This window comes from Coturnix japonica, chromosome Z (genome assembly GCF_001577835.2).
Source record: "Coturnix japonica isolate 7356 chromosome Z, Coturnix japonica 2.1, whole genome shotgun sequence".
Taxonomy (NCBI): Eukaryota; Metazoa; Chordata; class Aves; order Galliformes; family Phasianidae; genus Coturnix; species Coturnix japonica.
In genome coordinates this window covers 37,506,501-37,532,405 of record NC_029547.1, presented here as the reverse complement: position 1 = coordinate 37,532,405, position 25,905 = coordinate 37,506,501, and the positions used below count along the sequence as shown (strand labels likewise).

Here is a 25,905-nt window from a genome sequence, read left to right as displayed (position 1 = left end):
CACATCCACTATTACATCTCCAGTGTTTATTCAGCAAGTGACAATGACTGTCAGTGGGTGCAACTTTTTCCACATGAAGTAATCCAGTTACACACCTCTGCTTCACACACACTTCCATCTCGAACACAGTTTCATCAGAATGCTTCTCTGCTGCTATCTCTTACATGGCAACAAAATGTAATGGAATACTGTCAGGAATATTAAACTTCCACTGCCATACCCACAGTATATGTCTCTGATGTAACGGATCAATATAGTAACACTTTTGGAACAGACACCATGTAAACTCTATTTCAGTCAAACCAAGTTAAAACACATTTATTATTTCACAGACTGTGAAAGAAGAGTTTTAACAGTATCAAGTTTCTCACCAACAAACTCTGGTGTTCCGAAAATATTTTTGAATTCATTTCCAAAATCAATTTTGTGTGCTAAACCGAAGTCGATAATCTTGATTCGAGGCTTTGGTACATTTTTGTCCAACAACATTATGTTTTCAGGCTTTGAAAGGGAGGAAAAAAAAAAAAAGAAAAACAAGATTACATTTAGGTGCAAAATGTATGATACATTCCAGTGTTCTTTAGTCTTGAGCAATTCTTGTATAGTCAGCAGATAAATCCCGCTTTTTAATGTCAAAATTTAACATGATAAAAAGTAAATACAGCAAACCAGAATTTCATGCTGTCTTCTGCAGGCACAAAATTCTACCCCTTGTGGATTCAATAGTAGCAGTTTTCATTTGGACAGACCCTGGTGAAACATATTCTCTTATGATCACAACCCCTGCTATATGATAACTGCTGTTCTGCTAGAAGCTTCCAAGATACAAAAACTATAAATACTAGTACTTGGTCAATATTACACCCTGGAAGAGGTTTCTTTTACAGAAAGTGAGGAAACAGCAAATCAGGGAAGTATATCTCTCTGCTTTTGGTTCTCCAAGAGAAACTTCAGGAGTGGTCCAGCTCCCAGACTTTTTAGAAATCCTTTCCATAGATGAATAGCAGGTTCTTGTATTTACCCATTACTTTTTAAAACATGGCAAAGGGTTATTTACAACGCTGAATCTCAGAATGGCTTAGGTTGGAGGGGACCTTAAAAATATCTACATCTAACCATCTGACATAAGCAGGCTTGCCACCTACTAGACCAGGCTGCTGGGGACCCCACCCATCTTGGCCATGAATGCCTCCAGGCATGGGGCATCTACAGCTTCTCTTGGACAGTCTTACCACTCTGTGAGTAAAAAATTTCGTTATAACATCTAACCTAATTTTCCCTCTTTTAGCTTGAAGCCATTCTCCTTAGTCCTATCACTATCTGATTGTGAACACAATTTGCCAAAAGATGGAACAAATAAGAAAAAATGTCAAGACTTATCATGGAATCAGAACAGCTTAGGTTTGAAGAGACTTTCCCTTAGTGGGCAGTCCCCCTTGTACTACCACTATCTATCTACCTGAGGAAAAAGTTCCTCAAGTACTGGAAGACCGCAATGAGGTATCCCCAGGGCCTTATCTTCTCCAAGCTAAACAAGCCCAACACCCTCAGCTCTAGGAGATGCTTCAGCCCTTCTCTGGATTCACTCTATCAGCTCCATATCTTTCTTGTGCTGTGGGCCCCAGACCTTGATGCAGTACTCCAGGTGAGGCCTCACAAGTGCGGGACAATCCCCTCCCTCTCCACGCTAGTCACTCCTCTTTTGAGGTAGCCCAGGGTACTGTTGGCTCTGTGGGCTGCAAGAGCACACTGCAGGCTCGTGTCCAGCTTCTCATCCACCAGGACTTTCAGTCCTTCCCCTCAGAGCTGCTCTCAATGAGTTCTTCTCCCAGTCTGTACACGTAATTTAGTATCATCCCCACCCAGGTCTAACAATTTGCACTTGGCCTTGCTGAACCTCTTCTGTTTCACACAGGTCCACTCTTCAAGCCTGTCCTTTCTTTCTGTTGTGTCAACTGCACAACTCAGCTTGGCATTACCAGCAAACTTGCAGACAGTACCCCCTTTTTCACTGTATGTACCATGGAATTATGGAGGTCAGTCTCTGGCCTACTTAGAGACCTCGCTGACAGAGAGACCTTCCTTCAGAAGGTAGGCCTGTGAAGGCTGGGTCTTCTTCAAGAAGGAAATCTTGCACTGAAAGCTGAGCCAAGGAAGGAAAGGAGTTTATGAGCTCTGGAAATAGGGGCAGCCAGTTCAAGATTATACACCTGCAGTCAAGTCCAACAGGAAAAAAATAAGACAATCAAACATCATCATCTGGCACACATTTTGTCCAGTTCAGTAAAAGGCAACTAACAGCAAAAGAAGGACTAAGAACTTCCATCCTTTGTTGTATGAGGGGAAACACGGTGATCAAAGATAAGGATAAGGGTGGGGTACATAATGTTAAAAGTCAATTGTTCTTGGAGCATCCAGCCCTCTGAGTTGGAAGAAGGTGACATGGAGCAGAATCACGCTCCTGCAATCCAATGGGAAACTGTAAATGACCTATTATATCCTTTTAACATTCGCAAAGCTGTAGGATTAGGAGGAATTCATCCAACAGCAGTGAAGGAGCTCACCACTCCAAGTGCTCACCAAGCCAAATTCAATAATTTACCAGCAGTCCTGGCTGACCAGGGAGTTCCCAGTTGAACAGATTTTAGCAAATGTGACTTCAGTCTACAAGAAAGGCAGGAAGGAGGAGCCAGGGACCTACAGGCCAGTCAGTTGTCCTGTGCCAAGGAAAGATATGGAACAGATGTTACCGCACAGCACATATAAGACAACTGACTGATCAGATGCAGCCACAGATCTCTCTGCATGGTAGGTCCTGCCTGACTAAACTGATTTCTTTCTGTGACAAAATGATTTGCATTCTAGATGAGGGAAAGGCTGAGGATGTTCTCTATCTCATTTTAGTTAATCATTTGACATAGTTTCCTACAGCATTTCCTGGAGAAACTGACTGTTCATGATCTGTATAGGAGTACCGGTTGCTTGGTGAAGAACTATCTGGATAGCTGGGATCAAAGACTCATGATAAATGGAGGTTTTTTTCAGGTGACAAGTGATAGGATGTGAGGAAAAGCTGCACTATGGGAAGTTTAGATAGCATATTGAGAAGAATTTCTTCTTGGAGAAGGTGGTTGTTAGAATGCATTGCTTAGGGACATGGTACAGACCTCTCCCTGGAGATGCTTAAGGAGATGTGTGGACCGCGTACAGACAACTACAGTAATGAGACTCCATAGGTCATGCTGATGGTTGGATCTGGTGATCCTAACGGTCTTTTCAAACATAAGTGATTCAGTATGCTGGACTGCTCTAAGGAATTCTGAGAGCTATGCCATACTGCTCACACTGTAAAAAAGGACATCTAGAACAGCTAAGAACAGCTCTGGCCCATCAGCCTTCTATTAACTCTCTTTCTCAATAACAAGGGTTGATATATGAGGCTGATAAATCACTTCCAAAATTAATTTTCTTTTTTTTCCTCTCTGCATTTCTGTTACATACATCCATTGCTCTTTTAATTCACACATTCTTGGTATCAAGTGAGAGGATGGTTTTCTTTATTGCAAATACACTGACAAAAAAATAAATATCAGGTAGGAATGTTGGAAGACATTAGGAACATATTCTTACTAGATTTGTAACTCTTGCTGACTATCATACACAGACAAAAATATATTACCATAGATAATAAGGATGAGATTGGAACAGGTATGTTTATACTGAAAAAAACACTCCTTGTCCTGTCTCACTTCCTAAATACAGCAATCCCTTTCAGAACTGTACTGCAATATAATCCTATGCTTCCTTTTCCTCTAGAGACATAACTTCTTACTGTAGCAGACATCAAATGTTCAGCTGCTTATCTATCATATAATCCTAAATCAGGAAACATTTTGAAATGGAAACAATAAAAAAGCAGTAACCAAGCTGACACTGAAAAGACCTCTTTCCATTACCAACAGGATGCAATTAATTGCAATTCTTAAAAAAGAAGGAAAAAGAAACAATACAGAAAATTCCAACAGAATACACCCTTCCCCAATATCCACTAAAACAGAAATGATCTGCTCTATCTGATCTACAAGAATCACTGTTCACTGCTCTGTAGTTCCATTTTAGTACTTATATATAACATTCACATGAACATACAGTGTATATACAACAGTACAAAGAATGAAGTTGATAAAAGGCATTTTGTCCAGGATGTTTTATCCAGCTCGTGTTCACAATTCATAAAATGCTAATCATAGTCTTTATTTCAAGATCTCCTCAGAATGGTTTCATTTTGTTGGAAGTTGCAATTTTCCACAAAGAATCTTATATAAAACACAGATGAGAACTATTCATGGTTAAGTAATTTCTTTCCATTGGCTGATATTTTCCCACCTATGTAAGCAAGCAAAACAAAACTACAGCCAAGATCTGCATGACAGAAGATTTCTGGTTAATGTTACAAAAGAACCATAGAATGGTTAGGTTGGAAAGAACCCTTAAGACCATCTAATTCTAACCACGCTGCCACAGCAGGGACAGCTCCCTCTACCAGGTACCACAAAGGCCCATTCAGCCTGACCTTGAGTGCTTAAATGGAAAGGTCACTAACAGCTGCACTGGGCAACCTATTCCAGTGTCTCACCACCCTCACGGTAAAGAATGTCTTCATAATATCTAATCTAAATCTACCTTTTTCCAGCTTAAAAACATTTCTCCTCATCCTGTCGCTACCTGCTCTCAGAAAAAGTTCTTCCTGAGCTTTCCTGTAGACCCCTGCAGCTACTGGAAGGCCATTATAAGGTTACCCCAGAGCCTTCTCTTCTCTAGGCTGAAGAGCCCCAGCTTCCTCAGCCTGTCCTCACAGGGGCAGTGCTCCAGCCCTCTGGTCATCTTTATGGCCCTCCCATGGACCCCCTTCAACAGTTTGATGTCCTTCTTGTGTTGGGAGCCCCAGAACTGGACAGAATACTCCAGGTGGAGTCTCACAAGAGCACAGTAGAGGGGTAGAACCACCTCCCTCAACCTGCTGATCACATTTCTTTTCATCCAACCCAGGATACATCTGGCCTTTTGTGTAGGAAGTGTGTATTGCCAGCCTATGTTGAATCTTTCATCAACTGACACCCCCAAATCCTTCTCCTCAGGGCTGTTCTCAAGCCATTCTCAGCACAACCTGTATCTGTGCTTGGGATTGCCCTGACCCAGGTTCAGGACCTTGCACTTGGCTTTGTTGAACTTCATGAGGTTGGCATGGGCCCACCTCTCAAGCCTGTCCATGTCTCTCTGGATAGCATCTCTTCCCTCTAAAGTGTCAACTGCACTACTCAGCTTGATGTCTCCTGCAAACTTGCTGAGAATGCACTCAATCCCACTGTCCATGCTGCCTACAAAGATGTTAAATAAATCTGATCCCAGCACTGACTTCTGGGGAACACCACTCCTCACCAGTTTCCACTTGGACACTGAGTCACTGACCACAACTCTCTGAGTGGTCTGTTCATCAAATATATTTTTATCCAGCTTGCTCATCAGGATTTTGTGCGGGCAGTATCAAATGGTTTGCACAAGTCCAGGTAACTCAGTCACTGAGCACCTTACTTTCTCTGTATCCCTCATGATCAGGACTCCAGTTTCCTTCTGGAGAAGACTTTTATCCTCCCTAGCCTTCCCTTTATCACTGATATACCTGTAGAATTTATTCTTGCTCCCCTTAATGTCCCTGGCTAGATTTAATTCTGTTTGGGTTTTAGCTTTCCTAACGTGATGCCTGGCTGCTCAGTCAACTCCTCTGTAGTTCTCCCAGGTAACCTGTTCCTGCTTCCACGCCCTACACACTTTTCTTTTGAGCTTAAGTAAGTCCAGGAGAAACTTACTGATTCAAGGAAGCCTCCTGGCATACTAGCCTGTCTTCCTTTTTCCAAGGTTGTACTACTTCTGGGCTTAGAGGAGATGGTCCATGAGTACTGACCAGCTTTCTTGAGCCTCTCTTCCCTCCAGGGCTATATCCCACATCACTTTGCCAAGCAGTTCCCTGAAGAGTTCCGAATTTTCTTTCCTGAATTCCAGAGTGGCAAGTTTGCTATACACCCTCTTTCATACTCTACGGACCTTGAACTCCACGATTTTGCAGGCACTGCAACCAAGGCTGCCCTTGGGCATCACATTACTCACCAGACACTCTTTGTTGGAAAGGACAAGGTCCACATAGCACCTATTCTCATGGGTTGCTTCAGCACTTGGAAGAGGAAGCTGCCATCAACACATTCCAGGAACCTCTTCAATTTCTGGTGCACTGCTGTGTTGTCCCTCCAACAGATACTGGGGTGGTTGAGGACCACAAGGACCATGTTTTGTGAATGTGAAGCTGCTCCTATGTGTTTATAGAGGGCCTCATCCACTCAGTCTTCCTGATCAGGCAGCCTGTAGCAGACTCCCACTATGATGTCTTCTTCCCCTGCCTTCCCTTTAATCCTAACCCATAAGCTCTCTGTCAGCTCCTCATCTATTCCCAGGTGGAGCTCCATGGACTCCAGCTGGTCAGCAATGTAGCAGGCAACACCTCCTCCCCTTTTCCCCTGCCTGTCATTCCTAAAGAGTTTACATCCATCCATTCCATGTCTCAGTGATGCCAATGACATCATAGCCCTGTAGGCATGCACACACCTGCAACTCTTCCTGCTTGTTCCCCATGCTCCATGCATTAGTGTACAGGCATTTGAGTTGGGCTCCCATTGAGGCTGATTTACCAATTGGAGTTCCCTTATCTTTCATCTTAGGTGCTGTCTTGCTGGCCTGCAATCCAACTCCATGCTCAGGGCATCCATTACCATCATCAGCCTCAAACTGGGATGGTTTGAAGATCCTCTCTCTAAGCAACTACAGTTTAAGCTCTCCTGATTAAACTGGAAAGCTTGTTGCCAAAAATGATCTTTCCCTTTTCTGAGGGAAAACCCCATCCTCCCACAGAACACTGGATTTCTCAAAACTAGTTCCATGACATAAATAGCTGAAGCCCCATTCATCACACCACTAGCTCTTTTCATGACACAAAACTTTAATGGATGTTGCTCACAGTTGTGTGCATTCTTATCTGCTCAACATACCTTTAGATCAAAGTGGGCAATTTGAAGAGAATGGAGATACTGAACACCATTAAGTATTTGCTTGAGAAATTCTGTGGCTTCTTCCTCTGTAAGAGACTCTTTTTCAGCTAAGAAGTCGAAGAGCTCTCCACCTGCAACACTAGGTAAACAGAAGTAGAGTTATTGCCAAGCTTGTTTTAACCTACAGGCTCCTTTTAGCACAGCTATTATCAGACCAACCTCAGAAAGCATCCAAAAGCTTATCAACTGTCAAGGTCAAAGTATAAGATGGAAAATACTTAATTAAATATCTGAAACAGTAATTACTCCTTGCTTCCCCTGAAGAGGAAAGATTACAATAAAAAACATTGTTTGTTTGCTTTTTTAACAAAAAAAAAAAAAAAAAGGTTGGAAAAACTAAACATACATACATTCACAGTTGGTTGTATCTAAATTTATGTGAACTAAAATCCACATATTTAAAACATACTGAATAGCTAAAAAATAAAGCTTGTTTTTGCTTATACACCCATATAACATCAGATTCTGTTTGGTTGTATTTTATTGGGAAATACAAAATTCGAAACTTTCTCTATAATAATTACTAGCATTGGTTTTTTAATTACTCTTTGAAAACTGAATTAAAGAACAGAACTCCCCCAAAGTGTTCAACTTTTTACTAACATAGTGTATTCTCTGAAACTGTGTTATCGCACTCAGCATGCATGTTATATTTCTACTCTAATATAACTGCTCCAACAAGGAAAATCTACAACTGCTCTTAAGACAATTTAGTTGGCTTTCTGGGCTGCAAGAGCACATTGATGTCTGACACGCAGCTTGCCAACCACTGGTACCCCCAAGTCCTTCACAGCAGAGCTGTGGTCTACCTTTTCATCTTCCAGCTTGTACTAGTAGTGGACATTGCAATGACCCAGTTGTAAGCTCTTGCACTTAGATCTGTTGAACCTCATGAGGCTTTCCTGGGCCTCACTGCTTGAGCCCCCTTGGGATTTTTTAGATGGCATTCGGTCTCTCAGGTGTGTGACTGCACCATATAGCTTGCTGTCATCTGCAAACTTGCTGAGGATGCACACGATCTCACTGTCAAAGTCACTGATGAAGATACTAAGAAGTGCTGGCCTCAGTACTGACGCTTGAAGGGACATCGCTCATCACTGATCTCCACTCAGATATGAATCAATGATCACTATTTGTTGATTATGATCTTGCAATTAGTTCCTTGTCCAGTAATCAGTCCACTCATCAAATCCATATCTTTCCAATTTGGAAAGAAGGATGGTGTGGGGGATTCTGTTAAGGGCCTTAACTGAAGTTCAGACATCAGTGGATCTTCCCTTGTCCACTGACACAGGTTCAGCTTCACAGAAAGCCACCATCTTGGTCAGGCAGGACTTGCTCTTGGGGAAGCCATGTTGGTTGTCCTGCATCATCATCTACTTTTCTATGTGCCTTAGCATAGCATCCAGGAGAAGGAGGATCTGTTCCATGATTTCCCCTGGCACAGAAGTAAGGCTAACAGGTCAGTAGTTCCCTTAGTCATCCTTTGTACCCATTTTTAAAGTGGGTATGACATTGCCTTTTTCCAGTTCATCAAAAACTTCACCTAATTGCCATGATTTTTCAAATATCATTGAGATTGGCTTGGTGACTACGTCCGAAAATTCCCTCAGGACTCTGGGATGCATCTCAAAATGACCCATATACTCAGGAATGTGGAGGTTCCTCTAGTGGTCACGAACCCAATCTTCATGTACAGAAGGACAGGCAGCGTTTCCCAAACCCTACCATCTGATTAAATTTGCTCAAAGGGTATGTAAAGAGCAGTTGCCAGTGAACACTGATGTAAAGAAATTGTTAAGGACTTCAGCCTTCTCCTTGTATTCTCTTATCAGTTTGCCTGTACAGTTTACTAGGTGGGGAATACACACCCTCCCTTTCCCAGCTGATGTACTTATTCTTTGCAACTCTTGCTAAGTCCAGTTAGAGTTGGGCATCAGCTTTCTTCCTGACTACAGGTGTAACCAATGTAGTAGCATCAGGTTATCTGTCCCCGTCTTCACTGCCTGCACATTTTCTTTCTTTCTTCTTCCTCTCCATTCTGACCAGTAGGTTCTGGTTCAGCCACATTGGTCTCCTTTCCTGCTCTCCTACACCTGAGAATGTAGAGATCTTCTGCAGTATGGAGAACTGCCTTAAAAACCTTCCAGATCTGTTCTGCTCCCTCATCCTTGAGGACAGATTCCCAGGGGAGTTCTGTTGACTTAACTCCCTGAGGAGCTGGAATTTACCTTCCCTAAAATTCAGTGTTTTGATCTTACTCTTTTCGGTCCCAGATCCCTCAGAAGTGTGAACTTCACCATTGCATGAAGTGAACAAGAAACAAGATCCACAAATTTTCCTAAAAAACAATCAAGCTCTCTTCAGCTTAAGGGCACACACACTACAACTGTTTTTTCTCTACTATTACATAGCACTATTACACAGAAAGGTGTTAGATACAACAAAGAAAGTCACAGTTCCCCTTGCTTTTAGTAAAAAACTGATAATTTAAAAAATACCTGTATATATATCAGAAAGTACAACCTAATTTAAACTGTCTTTCTGTAGAGAAAAAATAATCTGCTCATGATCTAAAATTCTGATTATGAAAAATAATGGGATTAACACATAACAATAGCTAAAGTCCCGGCAAGTTTCTGGAAATACATTTGACTTACTTTATCCTGTCTACTTTTCAAGACACTTAATCTACATTATTGTAATGCAAACTGCATGAAAGTGCATTTTAATGAGTTCTTGGAGCCTTCTCTGAGCTGCCTAGAAGACAATAAGAGTGTTGTTTTGGGTATTATTTGGGATGTTGTAATATTTTCCTCATGAAAGCAATTATTAAAACAAGTGCAAAATGAAATGCCAGAATTACAGACCGGAAGGAAGAGAGGTCACTTTAATAATTTTTTTGTTTGCTTTAGAAACATTAAAATGAAAATGCTGCAGACTAAATACAGTTCATTATCTTATGCAGGCTGGTCAGAAAGACCTTACAAACGGATGCACATACATATTCCTTCATTCTTTGCTTCCCTCTGAATTAAAGTAAGAGGTTTCAAAGAGCTTAATAATGCAGCTATTGTTTCTTAGGTTCCTTCTAATGCTTATCAGAAGAATGCTTACTCTGTTACCTTCCTGCTGACCCCAGTCAGGTCTGATATTAAACACAAGCACCATAGGTATACAGAAAATCATTGCATCATAAGAAGTTACTTGTTGTTTTAAAACAACTCGTAGAGTATTAATGTATGTTTGCACCCAACAAGCTTTACAAACTAAGTTTTAATTATGTAGTTTATTTACTGGCTCACAGTTCCCTTGATCAGTGGACTTTACTCTCACAAATTTTATAATTACTTACATACCTAGATTCACATTGTATGATCTTGAGTGGACTTCCAAATATTACAGATTAAGAAACTACTTTTAAAAAAGCCAGTATAAGACACTGGCTGTCAAATCTATGTCAGTCCTCACAACTCTAAAATGCTGCCATGTTTCCAAGTCTAGTCCTGTGCTTCAGCTAGGTTGATGTGTTACCATACTAAACAAACACAGTGTAATCTATTATCCTATGTTTAACTTTAGAGGTGAAACTGAAAGCCAGAACTGTAACAAAAGAAAACCCTACTGCACCAAAATACCTGCATGTAGTCTTACCAGCTGCATGGCAGCAGTCTCAATCTACAGAAGAGGCAGACCATTCAACCCCTAAGACTGACCTTTTAAAACTTCAGCCTCTCCCAAGAACACTGGTTCCACTGCCATCACAGTGACCCAGCATTGTTTCTCATGTACCGAAAACAAGTTAGGTTTGAGTCTGCTAGTGAATGAATGCCCCGTGTAAATCTAGCTGAAACTAGATCACACAGAATCACAGAATCACAGAATTGTAGGGGTTGGAAGGGACCTCTAGAGATAATCGAGTCCAACCCCCCTGCCAAAGCAGGCTCCCTACACCATGTCACACAGGTAGGCGTCCAGGCGGGTCTTAAATATCTCCAGAGAAGGAGACTCCACCACCTCCCTGGGCAGCCTGTTCCAGTGCTCCGTCACCCTCACTGTAAAGAAGTTCTTCCGCACATTTGTGCGGAACTTCCCATGCTGTACTTTCATCCCATTACCCCTAGTCCTATCCCCACGCACTACTGAAAAGAGACCAGACTCACCACTATGGCTCCCACACCTCAGGTATTTATAAACCTGGATCAAGTCCCCTCTCAGACTTCTTTTCTCAAGGCTAAACAGACACAGTTCCCTAAGTCTCTCCTCATAGGGGAGATGCTCCAGGCCCTTCACCATCTTTGTGGCCCTCCGCTGGACTATTTCCAAGAGATCCCTGTCTTTTTTGTACTGGGGAGCCCAGAACTGGACACAATATTCCAGATGAGGCCTCACCAGGGCAGAGTAGAGGGGGAGGATCACCTCCTTTGACCTGCTGGACACGCTCTTTTTAATACACCCCAGTATGCCATTGGCTTTTTTGGCTACAAGGGCACACTGCTGGCTCATGGTTAATCTGTCGATTAACCGTGATGTCGATCGCTAGACAAACCTCCCTGCTGCTGCCAGAACCCTGCAACCTGGCTTCTAGCTTGCCTTTTAGACACTACAAAGGGATCCATACAGCACGTTAACTGACTGCTCCCAACAGACTGGGAGAAAACTGCTTTCCTCAGGGTGCAGAGGCAATATGTTCACTGAGTATGAGGATTTCCTCCAGCAAAGCACTTCAAAATAATTATGGAAGCCCACAGCTTTTCTCTGTGCACTTTCTGACTGTTAGCAAGAGTTACAGACAGCTTTCTGAGCAATTCACCTGTTAACGACAGGTTTTATTATTTACTGCACTATAATACAGAAAGCTGTAAGGACTAAGTAAATCTGTTTTCACTGCCATAACATCAGTTCATGCTGTTTTCAAGCAGCAGAACACACGTTTTTAGAAACAGCAACACTCTGAACTTGAAAACATTCTGTACAATCATTTTTACTAAGAGTAACAATGGTATCACTGCATCCCCAGCACAACTAGGCATCAATTCTAGTTTTCCTGAACTGGAGTTAAGTGGAACAAAACCTTGGGTCTGCCATATTTATGTAAAAATTAGTAGTGATAAGCACAGTTCCCTGTTTTTCCAGAGGAAGGCTGACAAGATGGTTTTGCAGCTCAGATATTTCCCTCTGGGAACTGAAATAGATCATACCTGCAGAAAAAGGACTTCTACATAGTGTTGTTTCAAGTTGTCAGTTCTTCTCAACTAGAAAACATCGCTAACTAGCAGACCTTGGAATAAGTCATTACCGGAACTGGCACAGGGAACTCAGAACCAATTAACCTTCAAAGTCAGTGCAGCCACCTCATAATGACTCAGTCACATGCTGCGCTGATCACATTGCTTATATGATAATATTGCCTAAATGATAATTAATGATTATCTAATGATTTCTCATGAAGCTAAAGAAAACAAAACATAAAATGCTAAGCTCTTGTTTCAAGCAATTTAACCCACTTTTAAGCTTAAAATATTTAATCAGTCTCAGATTTCAAAATAATGTAAAGTTGAAAAGCTAAAATCCCCAATCAGTTAATTCCAATTTTTAAAGCAGATTTAATATGGGAAGTTATCTGAATTATTTTCTACTACAGGAATCAGTGCTCTTTCCTAATCCAAAAGTCTGTTATCAACTTGCAGAAGAAATTCTCTCTTCTATGGAGTCTATGGTTTCCTGTGGACAACTGTCTCTCCTTTGATTCCTTGAATTTTTTCAAAATACAAGTTTTCTGTCCAAGACTAAAGTATTGCTAATTCCATTTTTATTTAAGGGTTTTAGTACCCATTTATTAGCTTTTATGAACTATATAGTTGCCAAGTCACTCCTCTGAAGTAAAAAGTGTGCCAAATATTTTTAAAGGGCAGTTCAAGGATGCTGCCTTTTTTTTCATTCTTTTTTTTTTTGTAACCTAGCCCTGCAACACTACCATACTTAGATTTTTTTGTTTGTTTCTTTGTTTTGTTTTGCTGTTTTTGAAGAAAACAAACAAACAAACAAAAAACCAAAACCAGAACAACCAAAGGCTTATTACTGCATTAGAACTCCTTGTCATTTCATTTCTCCAGCCCCTAGTGGAGATACACTGTTGTGAAATCCTCTCTCTGATGAGTTCTACAAGTATACAGACCAAGAAGCTTTGGCTTCAGAACAGCTAGCTAGAAGAACACAGGCTCCATAACCTGGGTGGGGATCTAACAGTTAACTTGCTCTAAGATGGAGACTTGAAGACTCCAGTACATCTTTCTGCTCCTAATCACATCTGTTAAACCTTTATTCCTAGGTGCCTAAACACCCTCAGAGAATCTCTCCGACAGCCTATGATTCAGGATTTTGAAGTCAAAAGGTAGCATGATATCTCAAGATATGTACTGTGGAGCATGCTTAGCTGCTGCTGTTTCCCACTAATCTCTGAAAAGCCAGTGCAAGGCTCATAAAAAACAACTTCTTAGCAAGAGAAAGGCAAATTTAACAAAAATATTAAGGCTATTTTGGTCAAAATACATTTAAAGAAACTGTGCTAACTTCAAACCTCAGTGGAAGTCAAGTTATTTTAAGCACTGTAAGTTAATTCTGATGAAATACAAGAGAGATTACACAGTTCATTGTTATATGTACTTTTTTTTTTGATAAGCAATTTAAAATGTCATTAAAATTTTATACATGGATCTATCATTCACTCTTTGTTTTGTTCTGTTCTGTTTTGGTAAATATTATAGAGGTGCTAAGAAGTTGGCAAGTATGCCTTGGTTGGAAAGGACATCAAGGAAGACTTTAAATACGAGACCATGTACTAGATCATGCTGCCCAGAGCCCCATCCAACCTGACCCTGAATACATCTTGGGACAGAGCATCCACAACCTCTCTGGGCAGCCTGTTCCAGGACCTCACCACTGTCTCTGTGAAAAACTTCCTCCTGACATCTAACCTAAATCTCCTCTACTACAGTTTAAGACCATTTCCCCTTGTCCTGTCTCTATCCCTCACATTTATTATCTTCCTTTAAATACTGGAAGGCCATAATGAGGTCTCCCTGGAACCTTCTCAGGACTGGACAAGCCCAGTTACCTGGGACTTTATTTTAAAGAAAGTACACAGGAACTAACTTATTAAAAGCACAAGCCTTTATACCTAACGTTCAGTCACTTGCAAGTAATAAAATTCCTCTCCTTCTGAGCTGAGACTTTAAAACCATTCTTCTTCTTGTTTTCTGAATTGTATAAGCAGATTTTCAACACTTAGCAACACATTACAAGAATTAAGACTGTTAAATTAAGATTCCTAATGCTTTCCATCCATTTCTATGCTCAACACCATTTTTGAAAAATCATCCCCAGTGAGTGGAAAAAGGGAAACAATATTCCCATTTTTAAGAAAGGGAGAAATAATGAGCCAGGGAACTACAGGCCAGTCCTCCACCCTTTGTCTGTTAAGATCATGGAACAGATCCTCCTGGTTACAATGTAAAGGCACATACAAGACAAACAAGTGATCTGAGACAGACAGCGTGGCTTCACCAAGGGCAGATCTTGCGTGATCAATCTGGTGGCCTTCTATGATGGAGTGATGGCACTGGTGAACAGGAGAAGAGTAACAGATGTCATCTACCTGGACTTCTACAGAGCCTTTGATAAGGCCCCTCACCACATCTTTCTTTCTAAATTTGAGAGGTATGGATTTGAAGGATGGACTGTTTAATGAATTAAGAATTGGATAGCTGGATGCAGCCAAAGGGTTGTGATTAGTGGTTCTGCATCACAGAGGAGGAGGCTGGTCACAAGTTGTGTCTTAGGTCTTAGGACTGGTGCTTTTTAACATTTTTATCAATGACATAAATGATGGAATCAAGTGTACCCTCAGCAAGTCTGCAGATGAGACCAAGCTGAGCAGCACAGTCAATACACTGGAGGGAAGAAAATGCATGCCATCCAGAGGTTTTGGAGAGGCTGGAGAAGTGGGTCCACAAAAACCTAATGAGGTACAACAAAGCCAAGTGCAAAGTGCTTCACTTGGGCTAGGGCAATCCCAGGTATCTATAAAGACTACGTGCAGAACCCTTTGAGAGCAGACCTGTGGAGAAGGACCTGCAAGTCCTGGTGGATGAGAAGATAGACGTGAGCCATCAGTGTGTGCTTGCAGCCCAGAAGGCCAACTGTGTTCTAGGCTGCATTAAAAAACAGGTGGCCAGCAGAGAGAGAGAGGTGATTGTCCCCCTCTACTCAGCTCTGTGTCAGGCCCCATCTGTAGTACTGCATCCAGGCCTAGGACGCTCAGCACAAGAAAGATGTGGAACATTTGGAATGGGTTCAGAGGAGGGCCACTAAGATGATCAGAGGGCTGGAGCACCTCTTCTATGAAGAAAGGTTGAGGGAACTGGACTTGTTTAGGTTGGAGAAGAGAAGGCTCAGGGAAGACCTCATTGTGGCCAACTGGAGGGGGGAGTGACTGTTCACATGGATTGACAGAAATAGGGCAAAGGGGGAATGGTTTTAAACCAAGGCAGGGAGGTTTAGGTAAGATATTAGGAGGAAGTTTCTCCACACAGAGGGTGGTGACACACTGGAACAGGTTGCCCAGAGACGATGTGGATGCCCACTCCCTCGAGGCATTCAAGGCCAAGCTGGATGTGGCTCTGGGGAGCCTGGTCTAGTGGTTGGGAACCCTGCCCATAGCAGGGAGGCTAAAACTTTGATGTCCTTCTCAACCCAGGCCATTCAATGATTCTATGAAGTAAAGACCTTCCCCCCCCCCCCCCCCCCCCCCCCCCCCCCTTTTTTTGCAAAGAGAAATATCAATGCATAACTCCATCCATAGCTTTCCTGTATGAAGTACTCCACTATTGCTATTAACCTGCTTTGAAAAGTAAGGCCATCAGGATTGTTTTTTTGATCATACTATGCAATTGTATAGGATTTAGAATAAAAACACTTATTATTTATAGTTACATCTAGAAAGCACCACACGTTGAGAATATTTTGCAGGTCTATGGTCTAAATGAAGTCCTAAAGAAGTGGAAGGAAAAACAAAACAAAGTACTCAGATCTGGTGCATCCATGATTACCAGCAGGCTGGTGAAAAGGTAACCAAGTAGACACCAAATGTGTCTGAGGAAAGAAAGTAAACTTGCTGAGAGTGTACTCGATTCCAGTGCTGAAGTCATTGACGGAGATGTTGAAGAGCCCCAGTTCCATGTCAGACCAGTAAGGCATATCACTCATCACTGGCCTCTGCATGGATACATGTAACTGCTAACCACAACCCTTTGACCGTGACCACCCGACCAATTTTTTATCTATCAAACAGTCTTCCCTTCAAACTTCTCTTCTGCCAATTTAAAGGCAAGAATGGGACTATGCCTGAAGCTTTGCAGTAGTCTGGGTAGATGTCATCTGTTACCTTTTTTCCACCCACACTGATGCTGTCACTCCATCATACATGATCACCAGACACAACCTGCTCTTGATGAAGATATGGTGCTGATTACCTAAGATCACCTCTCCGTGTCCTGCATGTCCTCAAAACAGCTACCAGGATGATCTTTTCCATAATCTTTCCAGGCACAAAGGTGAAGCTCACTGGCCTGTAGCTCCCCAAACCTTCCCTTCTATCCTTAAAAATGGGATTGTTGTTTCCCTTTTTCCAGTCATCTGAAACTTCATCTAACAGCCATGACTTTCCAAATATTTTGGAGAATGGCTTGGTGGATAAAACAACCAGCACTAAGATAGGGAATGAAGGGGACAAGAAGTGATGCAGCAACTATCAGTCTGGGACTTGACATGTAATATATTTCCCTACTCTGTCAATAAATTTATTTGAGATAACTAGCAAATATCATAAGATACTTTCCAATCTACAGAACAATGGTAATGACTTCTACCTCACAAGCTGGATAAAAGAATTATAAATATTAAGTGCTATACTATTAAGGTGAACATTTCTCACACACACATTGTGACATGAGGAAGAGCTTTTCACTGAGGTGGTGGTGGAGTACTGTAAAAGGTTGCCCTGAGAAGTTGTGGATGCCTCATCCCTGGAGGTTTCCGAGGCGAGGCCGGAGGGGCCCTGGGCAGCCTGACTGAGTATCTAGCAGTTAGCAACTCTGCCAGCAGCAAGTGGGCCAGAACTAGATGATCTTTCAGGACCTTTTCAAAGCAAAGGTTCAGTGATGTAAGAAATGTGGGAAACCTGACTACTAGTGGAGATCAAGGCAAATAACTGCTTGGATGCCTAAGTCTTCTCCATATCTGCTGTTGCTGGTTTTTCCTTCTCATTTACCAGAGGCATCCTTAGCCTTTCTTTTCTGATCCACACATCTGTAGAATCCTTGCTACTTTTCAAACCCCTTGTGAAGTTTAGTTCTGCATGCACCTTGACTTTCTGATATCTCTATGTAAACATTTGACTTAAGGTTACAAAAACTAGGCATTTTTTAAACTTTTACAGATTAGTCTCCTGATACAAGGTTTTTGAGAGAAAAAAGAAGAATGGTAAATAGCGGTATGGATAATTTTTTTTTTTTTTTTTCTTTTTTCCCACCATTCAGCACTGCAAGGACATGAGACAATTAAGTAAGAATTTCTACAGTCAGCTGCTCCTTAGAAACAGCTTATGAATTATGCTAAAAATGTTTAAAAGGCTGCACAAAATCCTGCAAATCCTCTGCTGAACTGAGAGATGAAAATCAATAGTAAACAGGAAACAGATACCATCTTGAGACTTCTGTGCTAACACCTATTGACAGTCACTAAAAAGGACAGCTGCAATGGCATGTCTTTTATGGACTGCAGGTGACATACAGAACAGAAACCAGAGATTCTTCTCATCACTGCACATATTATTATACTTGCTTATTAATAATAAACTAGTGTTTCTTCTGGATTTTTGCCTTGTTATGAGCTTTTTGTAGCTGAACACTGAGTTTTAGTTACTCTCTAATGTTAAGAGTAAATTACACAAAATTCTGTTTATTTATGATACACTCTCTCATCTTGAAGTCATACAAGAACATACATCCTAGGGGAAAAATATGCATTATATGAAGAATTTAGTTCAAGAAAGAAATACAGAAAATTCAGTACAGAAAACTGTCACTACCCTGGGTTCTCAGAGGTTATTAAATAAGTTTTCTGCTTCATTTCTGATTTGCTTGAAATTGCTCTGTAAGAACAAAGAATGTCAGAGGAGTAGGCACCTAGAAAAAATATGAGTATCAGAACAGCAGAAAAAAAAAAAAGGATTAAATACTTAAATATTTTTTTGCATTTTCAATGACTTCACATGATACCATAGTGATTTTAAAGATAGTAAAACTCGTCTCTACAGCAATTACAGCAATTCAGTTTAGAAAGAGAATGCCAGTGTATCATCTTTTCCTTTCTGACCCTTTACTCTACCTTTTGATACCACAAATAGCACTTCTTCAGTTTAATATTCATGAAACGGTTTTGAGAAGTGGAGAAAAATCTGACGCTACATTGGGATTATTAACTTGGCAATACGATTAGATAAATAGTTACACAAGTAGTCTGCTGTGTTTTATGAAACATTAAGTCCTGCAGGATGCAGTAACTGTTTCCTTTCAATAAAAGTCAACTGGTACAGAAAGACACACAAGGCAGCCTTGCCACCAAAGGAGCTTTTATTCCACATGGAAAAAAAATAAATAAAAAAGAAAGGAACAGCTCCATTCCTCGTATGACTATCTGTGGCTACTGAATTTTCTTCATAGCCTAAGTACTGGACACTGGAATTTCATGTGGACAGACTACAGAATAGAAAGAAAGCAGTGCAGAAGAAGCAACATGATAACAGTAAGGATATATATACGAAGAATGTGAGAACAAGGGGAGGGATATCATGCTATTTTTTTTTCTTCTTTTTTAAAAGTACTCAGTACACTTTTTTTTTTTTTTAAAAAGAGTTTTGAGCATCAGTAGTAGTAGACCTTCTGACAGAAACTATGAAGTTCATACTTTTTACAAGTCGATCACTTAGTTTTTTTAAAAGAATTCTCATTTACACAAACTCAAACTAATAAAAATGTATAAATCTGAAGCTAAAGAAGCCAACATCCAGATGTTAGCAAGTATTACAAGAAACAATTACATGCAGGACTAAAAGAAGAATAAAAATGTTTTCATGTATTACAAATGTATTTATCATAGCTAATAACTGGTACAGAACTCCAGAGGGTAATTTGCAGTTTATTTCTTAAATCTCTATTGTAAATCTATGTGTACACAACTGAAAACATGCCACACTGAAGTATCCTTATAAGGCATGTGGAATTATCAGTTACGAAAGCTAGTAAACAGGAAGACAATGTACAGGAAAGAAAAAAAAAGTCACATAAACAGCAAAGGAAAAGAGAAGCATTGCCCAAGATTCTCACAACAAATCAGATGTATTTGCATGAAATACACATTCTGAAATGTTTATATGGTATGGAACAAATATAGAAATAATACAGCCTGCATTAGGCATCCAAACAATTTAGAGACATGTATGTCCCACAAGCAGACACTGACAAGCTGTGAAGGGTAAATACTGGTTAACTTGACAACCTGCAGCCTTTGAGGATCCTGAGGTCAGACTTGAAGCAATGGCAAAGTGTTCTCTGTTAACATGTTTACCTCAGTCAGTCAGCAAATAACCAGATTAACAAATGGGAACTAAAACAAGGATGTGAAAGTTCCGTTTACATTTCAACAAGAAAGAACTCTGAGAATTCTATTCTCAGCTATGTGAGCAAAAAAATAAATTCAGCAATGCTACTTTACATCAAAACAAAATATCACAAAATTTGCTAAACTAACTTCCACCCAGAATCTGTACTTCCCTTTGCTCTAATCTTGAAATCATTCATTCAGCTCTACACTGCTCTGGATTTAGAACAGTAATGATGATTAAAATAACAAGCAGGAAAAAAAATCTTAAGTATAATGTACTTAACCACTGTAGCACATTTAGAGTGAAAAACAGATGTATAAATCAAGAAGCGACAACTCCAATGTGAAGAAAAAGAACCCCCAGGCTATTACCAGTCACCTCTGGGGTGGTAAGAAAGACTCATTAAATCATGATTCTTGAAGTATCTTAATTTCTTTACAATAACAACCCCAAAAATCTGTCGTTCTTCTCCAAATCTCTAGTCACTTACAGTTCCAGAATAAGAATGACATCTGTTTTGTTCTCATAAACATCATGCAGGGTGATCACATTAGGGTGCCGGATCTCTTTGAGAATGCTGACTTCTCGCTCAATATCTTCCCGGCCCACGCCACGCCGGCTAGATTTTGTTCTCCGTTTCTTGATGAATTTTGCTGCAAACTGCTGACCAGTGCTTTTCTCACGGCATTTTTTCACTACCGCAAACTGCCCACTGAAACAAAGAACAGAAAGATGCATACCTGGTTCAAGAATGTTTAGAACTGGGAGTAGTTTCTATTTGCTGCTACAGAGAGAAACAGCTGTAACTCCAACTTACCAACTCCGCTGAAATATGTGACTGATTTTTGTGAAAACTACAGTAATATCTGGAAAAAAGCCAAACGAATTCTACAGACACATCACATGCACACATACCCACGTTTCAGCATATGTGACTAAAAAACCACTGCCTGCGTAGACCATTAGGTTTTTAACACACGTGAGCACTGGGAATTAGTGGGGGAAGGTTCTGCATTTCTCCATCTTCACTCATCTTAGAGAATTTTTTTTCCCCAAGAGCTGAGCTTCTGCCAATCTATCAATGCTCATTTTACTCTATACTCAAAAGTATTTTTATTTTATTTAGTTTCTAAAAGGATACTGTTGTTTCAGGATACTGCTTTGTGGTTTATTCATTGTACTACAAAGAACTGCATTTATTATATCATTACCTTAAGGACACATTTGAACATGAAACCAGGCCTGAAGTCATCATAATACAAACCAAGGAAGGTGCTGATGGTACATAATAACACTACTGCTAGTTGTACATAGCATGTCAGAACAGAAAACTCTAAGAATCGAATGCAAAAACAGTATTTCTGATACTATTAAATTTTCCTCTTAAGTTTTCTCAAACTCTAGCAATTCTGTTGTTTTTTTTTCTTTTCTTTTCTTTTTTTTTTTTAATTGTACAAAAAACTACTGAATACTAATGAGAAATTTTTCAGAAGTTTTTCAATTTCTAAATTTCTAAAGTGAAGCCAATAAGTGTTGTCCCTTGAAGTAGATTTATAGCAAATGTTAAACCAAAGACAAGCTTAGCAGGCTTGGATATCTGCACAGAGGTGTAACATATAGGCACGCACAACTCCCATCAGTACCTGAAAGATGAGCTAACTTGTACTGGTAGTTGATTAATCACAAATGATGGAGATCTGCAAAATGATGCATCACCTGCTAAAAGGGCATCACTTAAGTGATGCCATGTAGGAATCTTCCATAAATGAACACAATCCACCATTTACATCACCAAGAATCTGCTCAGGCAAGATGCACTGATGAAATAAGTAAACAATTAAGGAGCATATGACAGACTGAAAATAGCCAATAACTGATAAAAGCAGTATTACACGATAATTAGCCAACTTCCATGGTAGTTGGCTTGGACTAGATGATCTTTAAGTCCCCTTCCAACTCAAATCATCCAATGGTTCCAAAAATCAACGTAAGAATAAAATCGTACTCATGATTTATAAACCTGAAGGGCTGGATCAGCTGGAACATATTTCACATTGCTGGGTTGCCACTATCACCACAAATAGACCTGAGTGACAAAGTGTCTTGAGCTGGGCCACACCATTGGGCCACACCGAGTGACTTCCTTGCAGAAGACAGGGCAGAGACACCAGCCTTCACCTTCTAGAAAGGCTCTGCAGTAGCCAGCACTTACAGGGGAGTCTTTGCACTCTGCCACGGAAAGCCAGAGAAATAAACACAGAGAGAAGCATTCAAAGTTTGGTTTTACTTCAATTACACTATCAACATGTTCAGCATTTTACGAAATCAATTAATCTGTAAAATGACATTACCTCCCTTGAGAAAAAAGTATTTAAGGCACGGAATTTTAAAAAATTCTGCTGCATATTTCGTTATTCCCCTGCAAATATATGTTCTAAAGATAGAACTGTACTGCTCACAGCTCAAAGCTGTCAAAGGCCATATTTGCCTAACAGGGCCCAACAAATGTTCAAATCACAGAATCACATAATCGTAGGGGTTGGAAGGGACCTCCAGAGACCACTGAGTCCAGTCCCCCTGCCAAAGCAGGTTCCCTACACCAGGTCACACAGGTCAGCCGTCCAGGCGGGTCTTAAATATCACCAGAGAAGGAGACTCCACAGCCCCCCTGGGCAGCCTGTTCCAGTGCTCTGTCACCCTCACCATAAAGTTCTTGCACACATTCATGCGGAACTTCCTATGCTCCAGTTTCTGGACATTTCCCCTTGTCCTGTCTCTACACACTGCTGAAAAGACTCTGGCCTCACCGCTTTGCCCCCCACACCTCAGATATTTATAGACATGGATCAAGTCCTCTCTCAGTCTTCTCAACAGAGCCAGTTCACTTAGCCTTTCTTCATAGGGGAGATACCGGGCCCTTCACCATCTCTGTGGCCCTCTGCTGAACTCTTTCCAAGAGATCCCTGTCTTTTTTGTACCGGGGAGCCCAGAACTGGACACAATACACTAGATGAGGCCTTACCAGGCAGAGTAGATGGGGAGGATCACCTCCCTTGACCTGCTGGCCACGCTCTTTTTAATGCACCCCAGAATGCCACTGGCCTTTTTGGCCACGAGGGCACATTGCTGGCTCGTGGCCAACCTGTCGTCCACCAGGACGCCCAGCTCCCTCTCTGCAAAGCTCCTCTCCAGTAGGTCATCCCCCAACTGTACTGGTACGTGCAATCATTCCTCCCTCACTTGCTTTTGTTAAACCTCATCCAGTTTCTTACTGCCCAACTCTCCAGCCTGTCCAGGTCTCGCTGAATGGCAGCACTGTCTTCAGGCATGTCAGCCAATCCTCCCAACTTCGTATCATCAGCAAACTTGCTGAGGGTGGACACTATCCCCTTGTCAAGGTCATTGATGAAGATGTTGAACAAGACCAGACCAAGCACTGACCCCTGGGGAACACCGCTAGATACAGGTCTCCAACCGGACTCTGCACCGCCAGCGACGATCCCTGTGCTCTGCCAGTCAGTCAGTTCTCAACCCACCACACTGTCCACTCATCTATCCCACACTTCTTCAGCTTTATTATAAGAATGCCATGGGAGACAGTATCAAATGCCTTGCTGAAATCAGGGCAGAACTACATCCACCATCTTCCCCCCATCCACCCAGCCAGTGACAACATCATAGAAGGCTACCAGGTTGGTTGAGAATAACTTTCCCCTGGTGAACCCATGCTGACTACTTCTGATAACCTCCTTTACTTCTAATTGTCTGGAGATGGCATCCAGCACAAGCTGTTCCATCGCCTTTCCAGGGGCATTTTCTCCCCTTCCCCCTTCATAACTAGTTTTATTTTCAGGATGTCCTGCCAATTCCTCAGCTAGGATCCTCTTACCCTATGGAGACAGGCTACCCCTATCTGCAGCCATCATGCCAGGTGCCAAGTAAATTGCCCCGTGGTCAAAAAAAAGCCAAAATTCCTGTGTTTGCACCAACTCCTAAGCCAATTATTTGTGAGATGGGTTTTTTGGATCCTTTCAGTATCCTTCTCTGCCACTGAAGGTATAGAAGGAAAAAACACCTGCACATGTGTTCCTCCAACCACCTGCCACGGTCCCCTGAAGTCTTCCGTTATAGTCCTCAGGCTTTTCTCAGTGACTTCATCACTGCCAGCCTGATTTATCAATAAGGAGTAGTAATCAGAAGGGCAAATTGATCCAGGAAGTTTCCAACATATGCCCCTGACCCATGCCCCAGGGAGGCAGCACACCTCCCTGTGGGTAGGGTCAGGCTGACATACAGGGCCCTCCATTCCTCTCAGAAGGGAGTTGCCTATGACAGCCACCCTTCTGTCCTTCTTGGTGGAGGCAGTCTTGAGGCATGGGGTCAACTGCTTCACCCGAGGCAACCTCATGGGTGGACCTCCCTCCACACCCTCACTCACCTCTCTGAGTTCCAGGGTCTCAAACCAATTTTGCAGAGGTGCCTGGGGAGCAGAGGATGGTCGGGATGAACAATGCCCACTTCACCAAGCTGGTATCCGTTTCCATTCCTCCTTCTCTCTCAAACTGCCTTGCTCTGCTCAGCAGCGACAGGGCAGGGGTTTCACCACTGTGTGGAGAATATCACCTTGCCCTTCTAGGAGAAAGTTAGTGTTTTTGCCACTGCCCCATGCCCCCCAGTTCTTCATTAGTATAACTAGTTGCAGGAGAGGACAGGGGGCTCACTGCAACAGGAACACAGTCTGCCTGCCCATTGTAGTGTGCAGACCTGTGCTTTGGGCTGTGCCAGCTGTATCTTATTTCTGATTAGGTATAAGATGGAAGACATATGTTATTAGCTCGCACTTAGCTATTGAGAGTCATCTGAGATGATCTTGGAAACTTGTATGGGACCAGAAGACAAGGTACAGGACCTCTAGAAGAGCTGTGATGTCCTAAAACAGCAGCAGAGGGTTAGAAAAGACACTCTATGGTACCTCAGTCCTCTATATTTGGTTCAGTTCAACCCCACAACAGCTCTCCAATCAACACAGACTCTGGATTTGGTCTCCAGGATCTGTACAGTTTTGCACTACAGGGCAGCAACTCAGGGCAGTGTACTCACTCAATTACTTGCCCTGCTGTGGTGAAGTGCTCATGCAGTGCCCTAGGCTGTTGCTTATAGAAAGGAAAAGCTGTAATTCTCTCACACTCTCACAAAATATGTACACCTCTGGAGATACAGAGGCATTTAGTATTACTGAAAAAGCAATCCACATTTCAGAGAGTTCAAAGCTCCAGAGCAATTGCAAAGTTGGGTAGCAGATACAGGCATTTCTACAAGTCAATCCAGCTCAAGGGTCAGAAGGAAGTAAAAAGTTCTTCTTCATACTTTGGTCAACTGGCTTTCTGCCTGTAAGTCTAAACTGCACAATAGAAGAAGCAAAATATTTCTGCTTATGATTCACCCACAGGGTTGAATGCTATACAGACATCTGGGGGAGCTGATCATGGGATAAAAATGCTGCACATCACATGATGTGTATACACAAAATTAAATGATTCTGTAAAGAAAGACTGACAGAAGCAACCAGTAAGAGTAAGTTATTTTTAGCTTAATCCCAATGGGCACAGAATTCCTGTTACACTCTCTACTCTTATTTTTTTTCCTGGGCTCTACTACAATACTAAGAAGTTACATCCATAAAGCAAAACAGAAAATCAGACAAATTCTGGGAACTGTGTCCTTGTCATAATAGTTACCCCTCTGAAGCAGAGCTTATTAAAAACGTCCTCATCTCTCCATACTATACAGAGGAAAATACTGGGGCTAGACAAAAGTGTTCTCTGCCCAGTAACAAAAAATGGCTTTTTTTCCATGTTTGAAAAGAATGTCAATCTTTGCAGAAGTGAGACAGTCCACAACCTGATTATAAGCTATTACCACTTTTTTCCCCACAGATTTGCAGTTGTATATGCACTCAAACAGCACATAAATAATGATCTTGCAGCTAAGTGATTCGCAGCTCCAAGAAGCTTACAATTTACT

General features: G+C 41.5%; 1 protein-coding gene across 1 annotated transcript in view; it reads right to left on the bottom strand.

Annotated features, from left to right (window-relative positions):
• DAPK1 (death associated protein kinase 1) overlaps positions 1-25,905 on the bottom strand; it is a 98,861-nt gene that overhangs the window by 36,075 nt on the left and 36,881 nt on the right. Inside the window, exons 3-5 of the mRNA XM_015849289.2 lie at positions 20,372-20,593; positions 7,098-7,236; positions 372-501 (exon numbers count right to left, since the gene is read on the bottom strand). Coding sequence (XP_015704775.1) covers positions 372-501; positions 7,098-7,236; positions 20,372-20,593 — 491 coding nt within the window. The remainder of the gene's footprint in view (positions 1-371; positions 502-7,097; positions 7,237-20,371; positions 20,594-25,905) is intronic.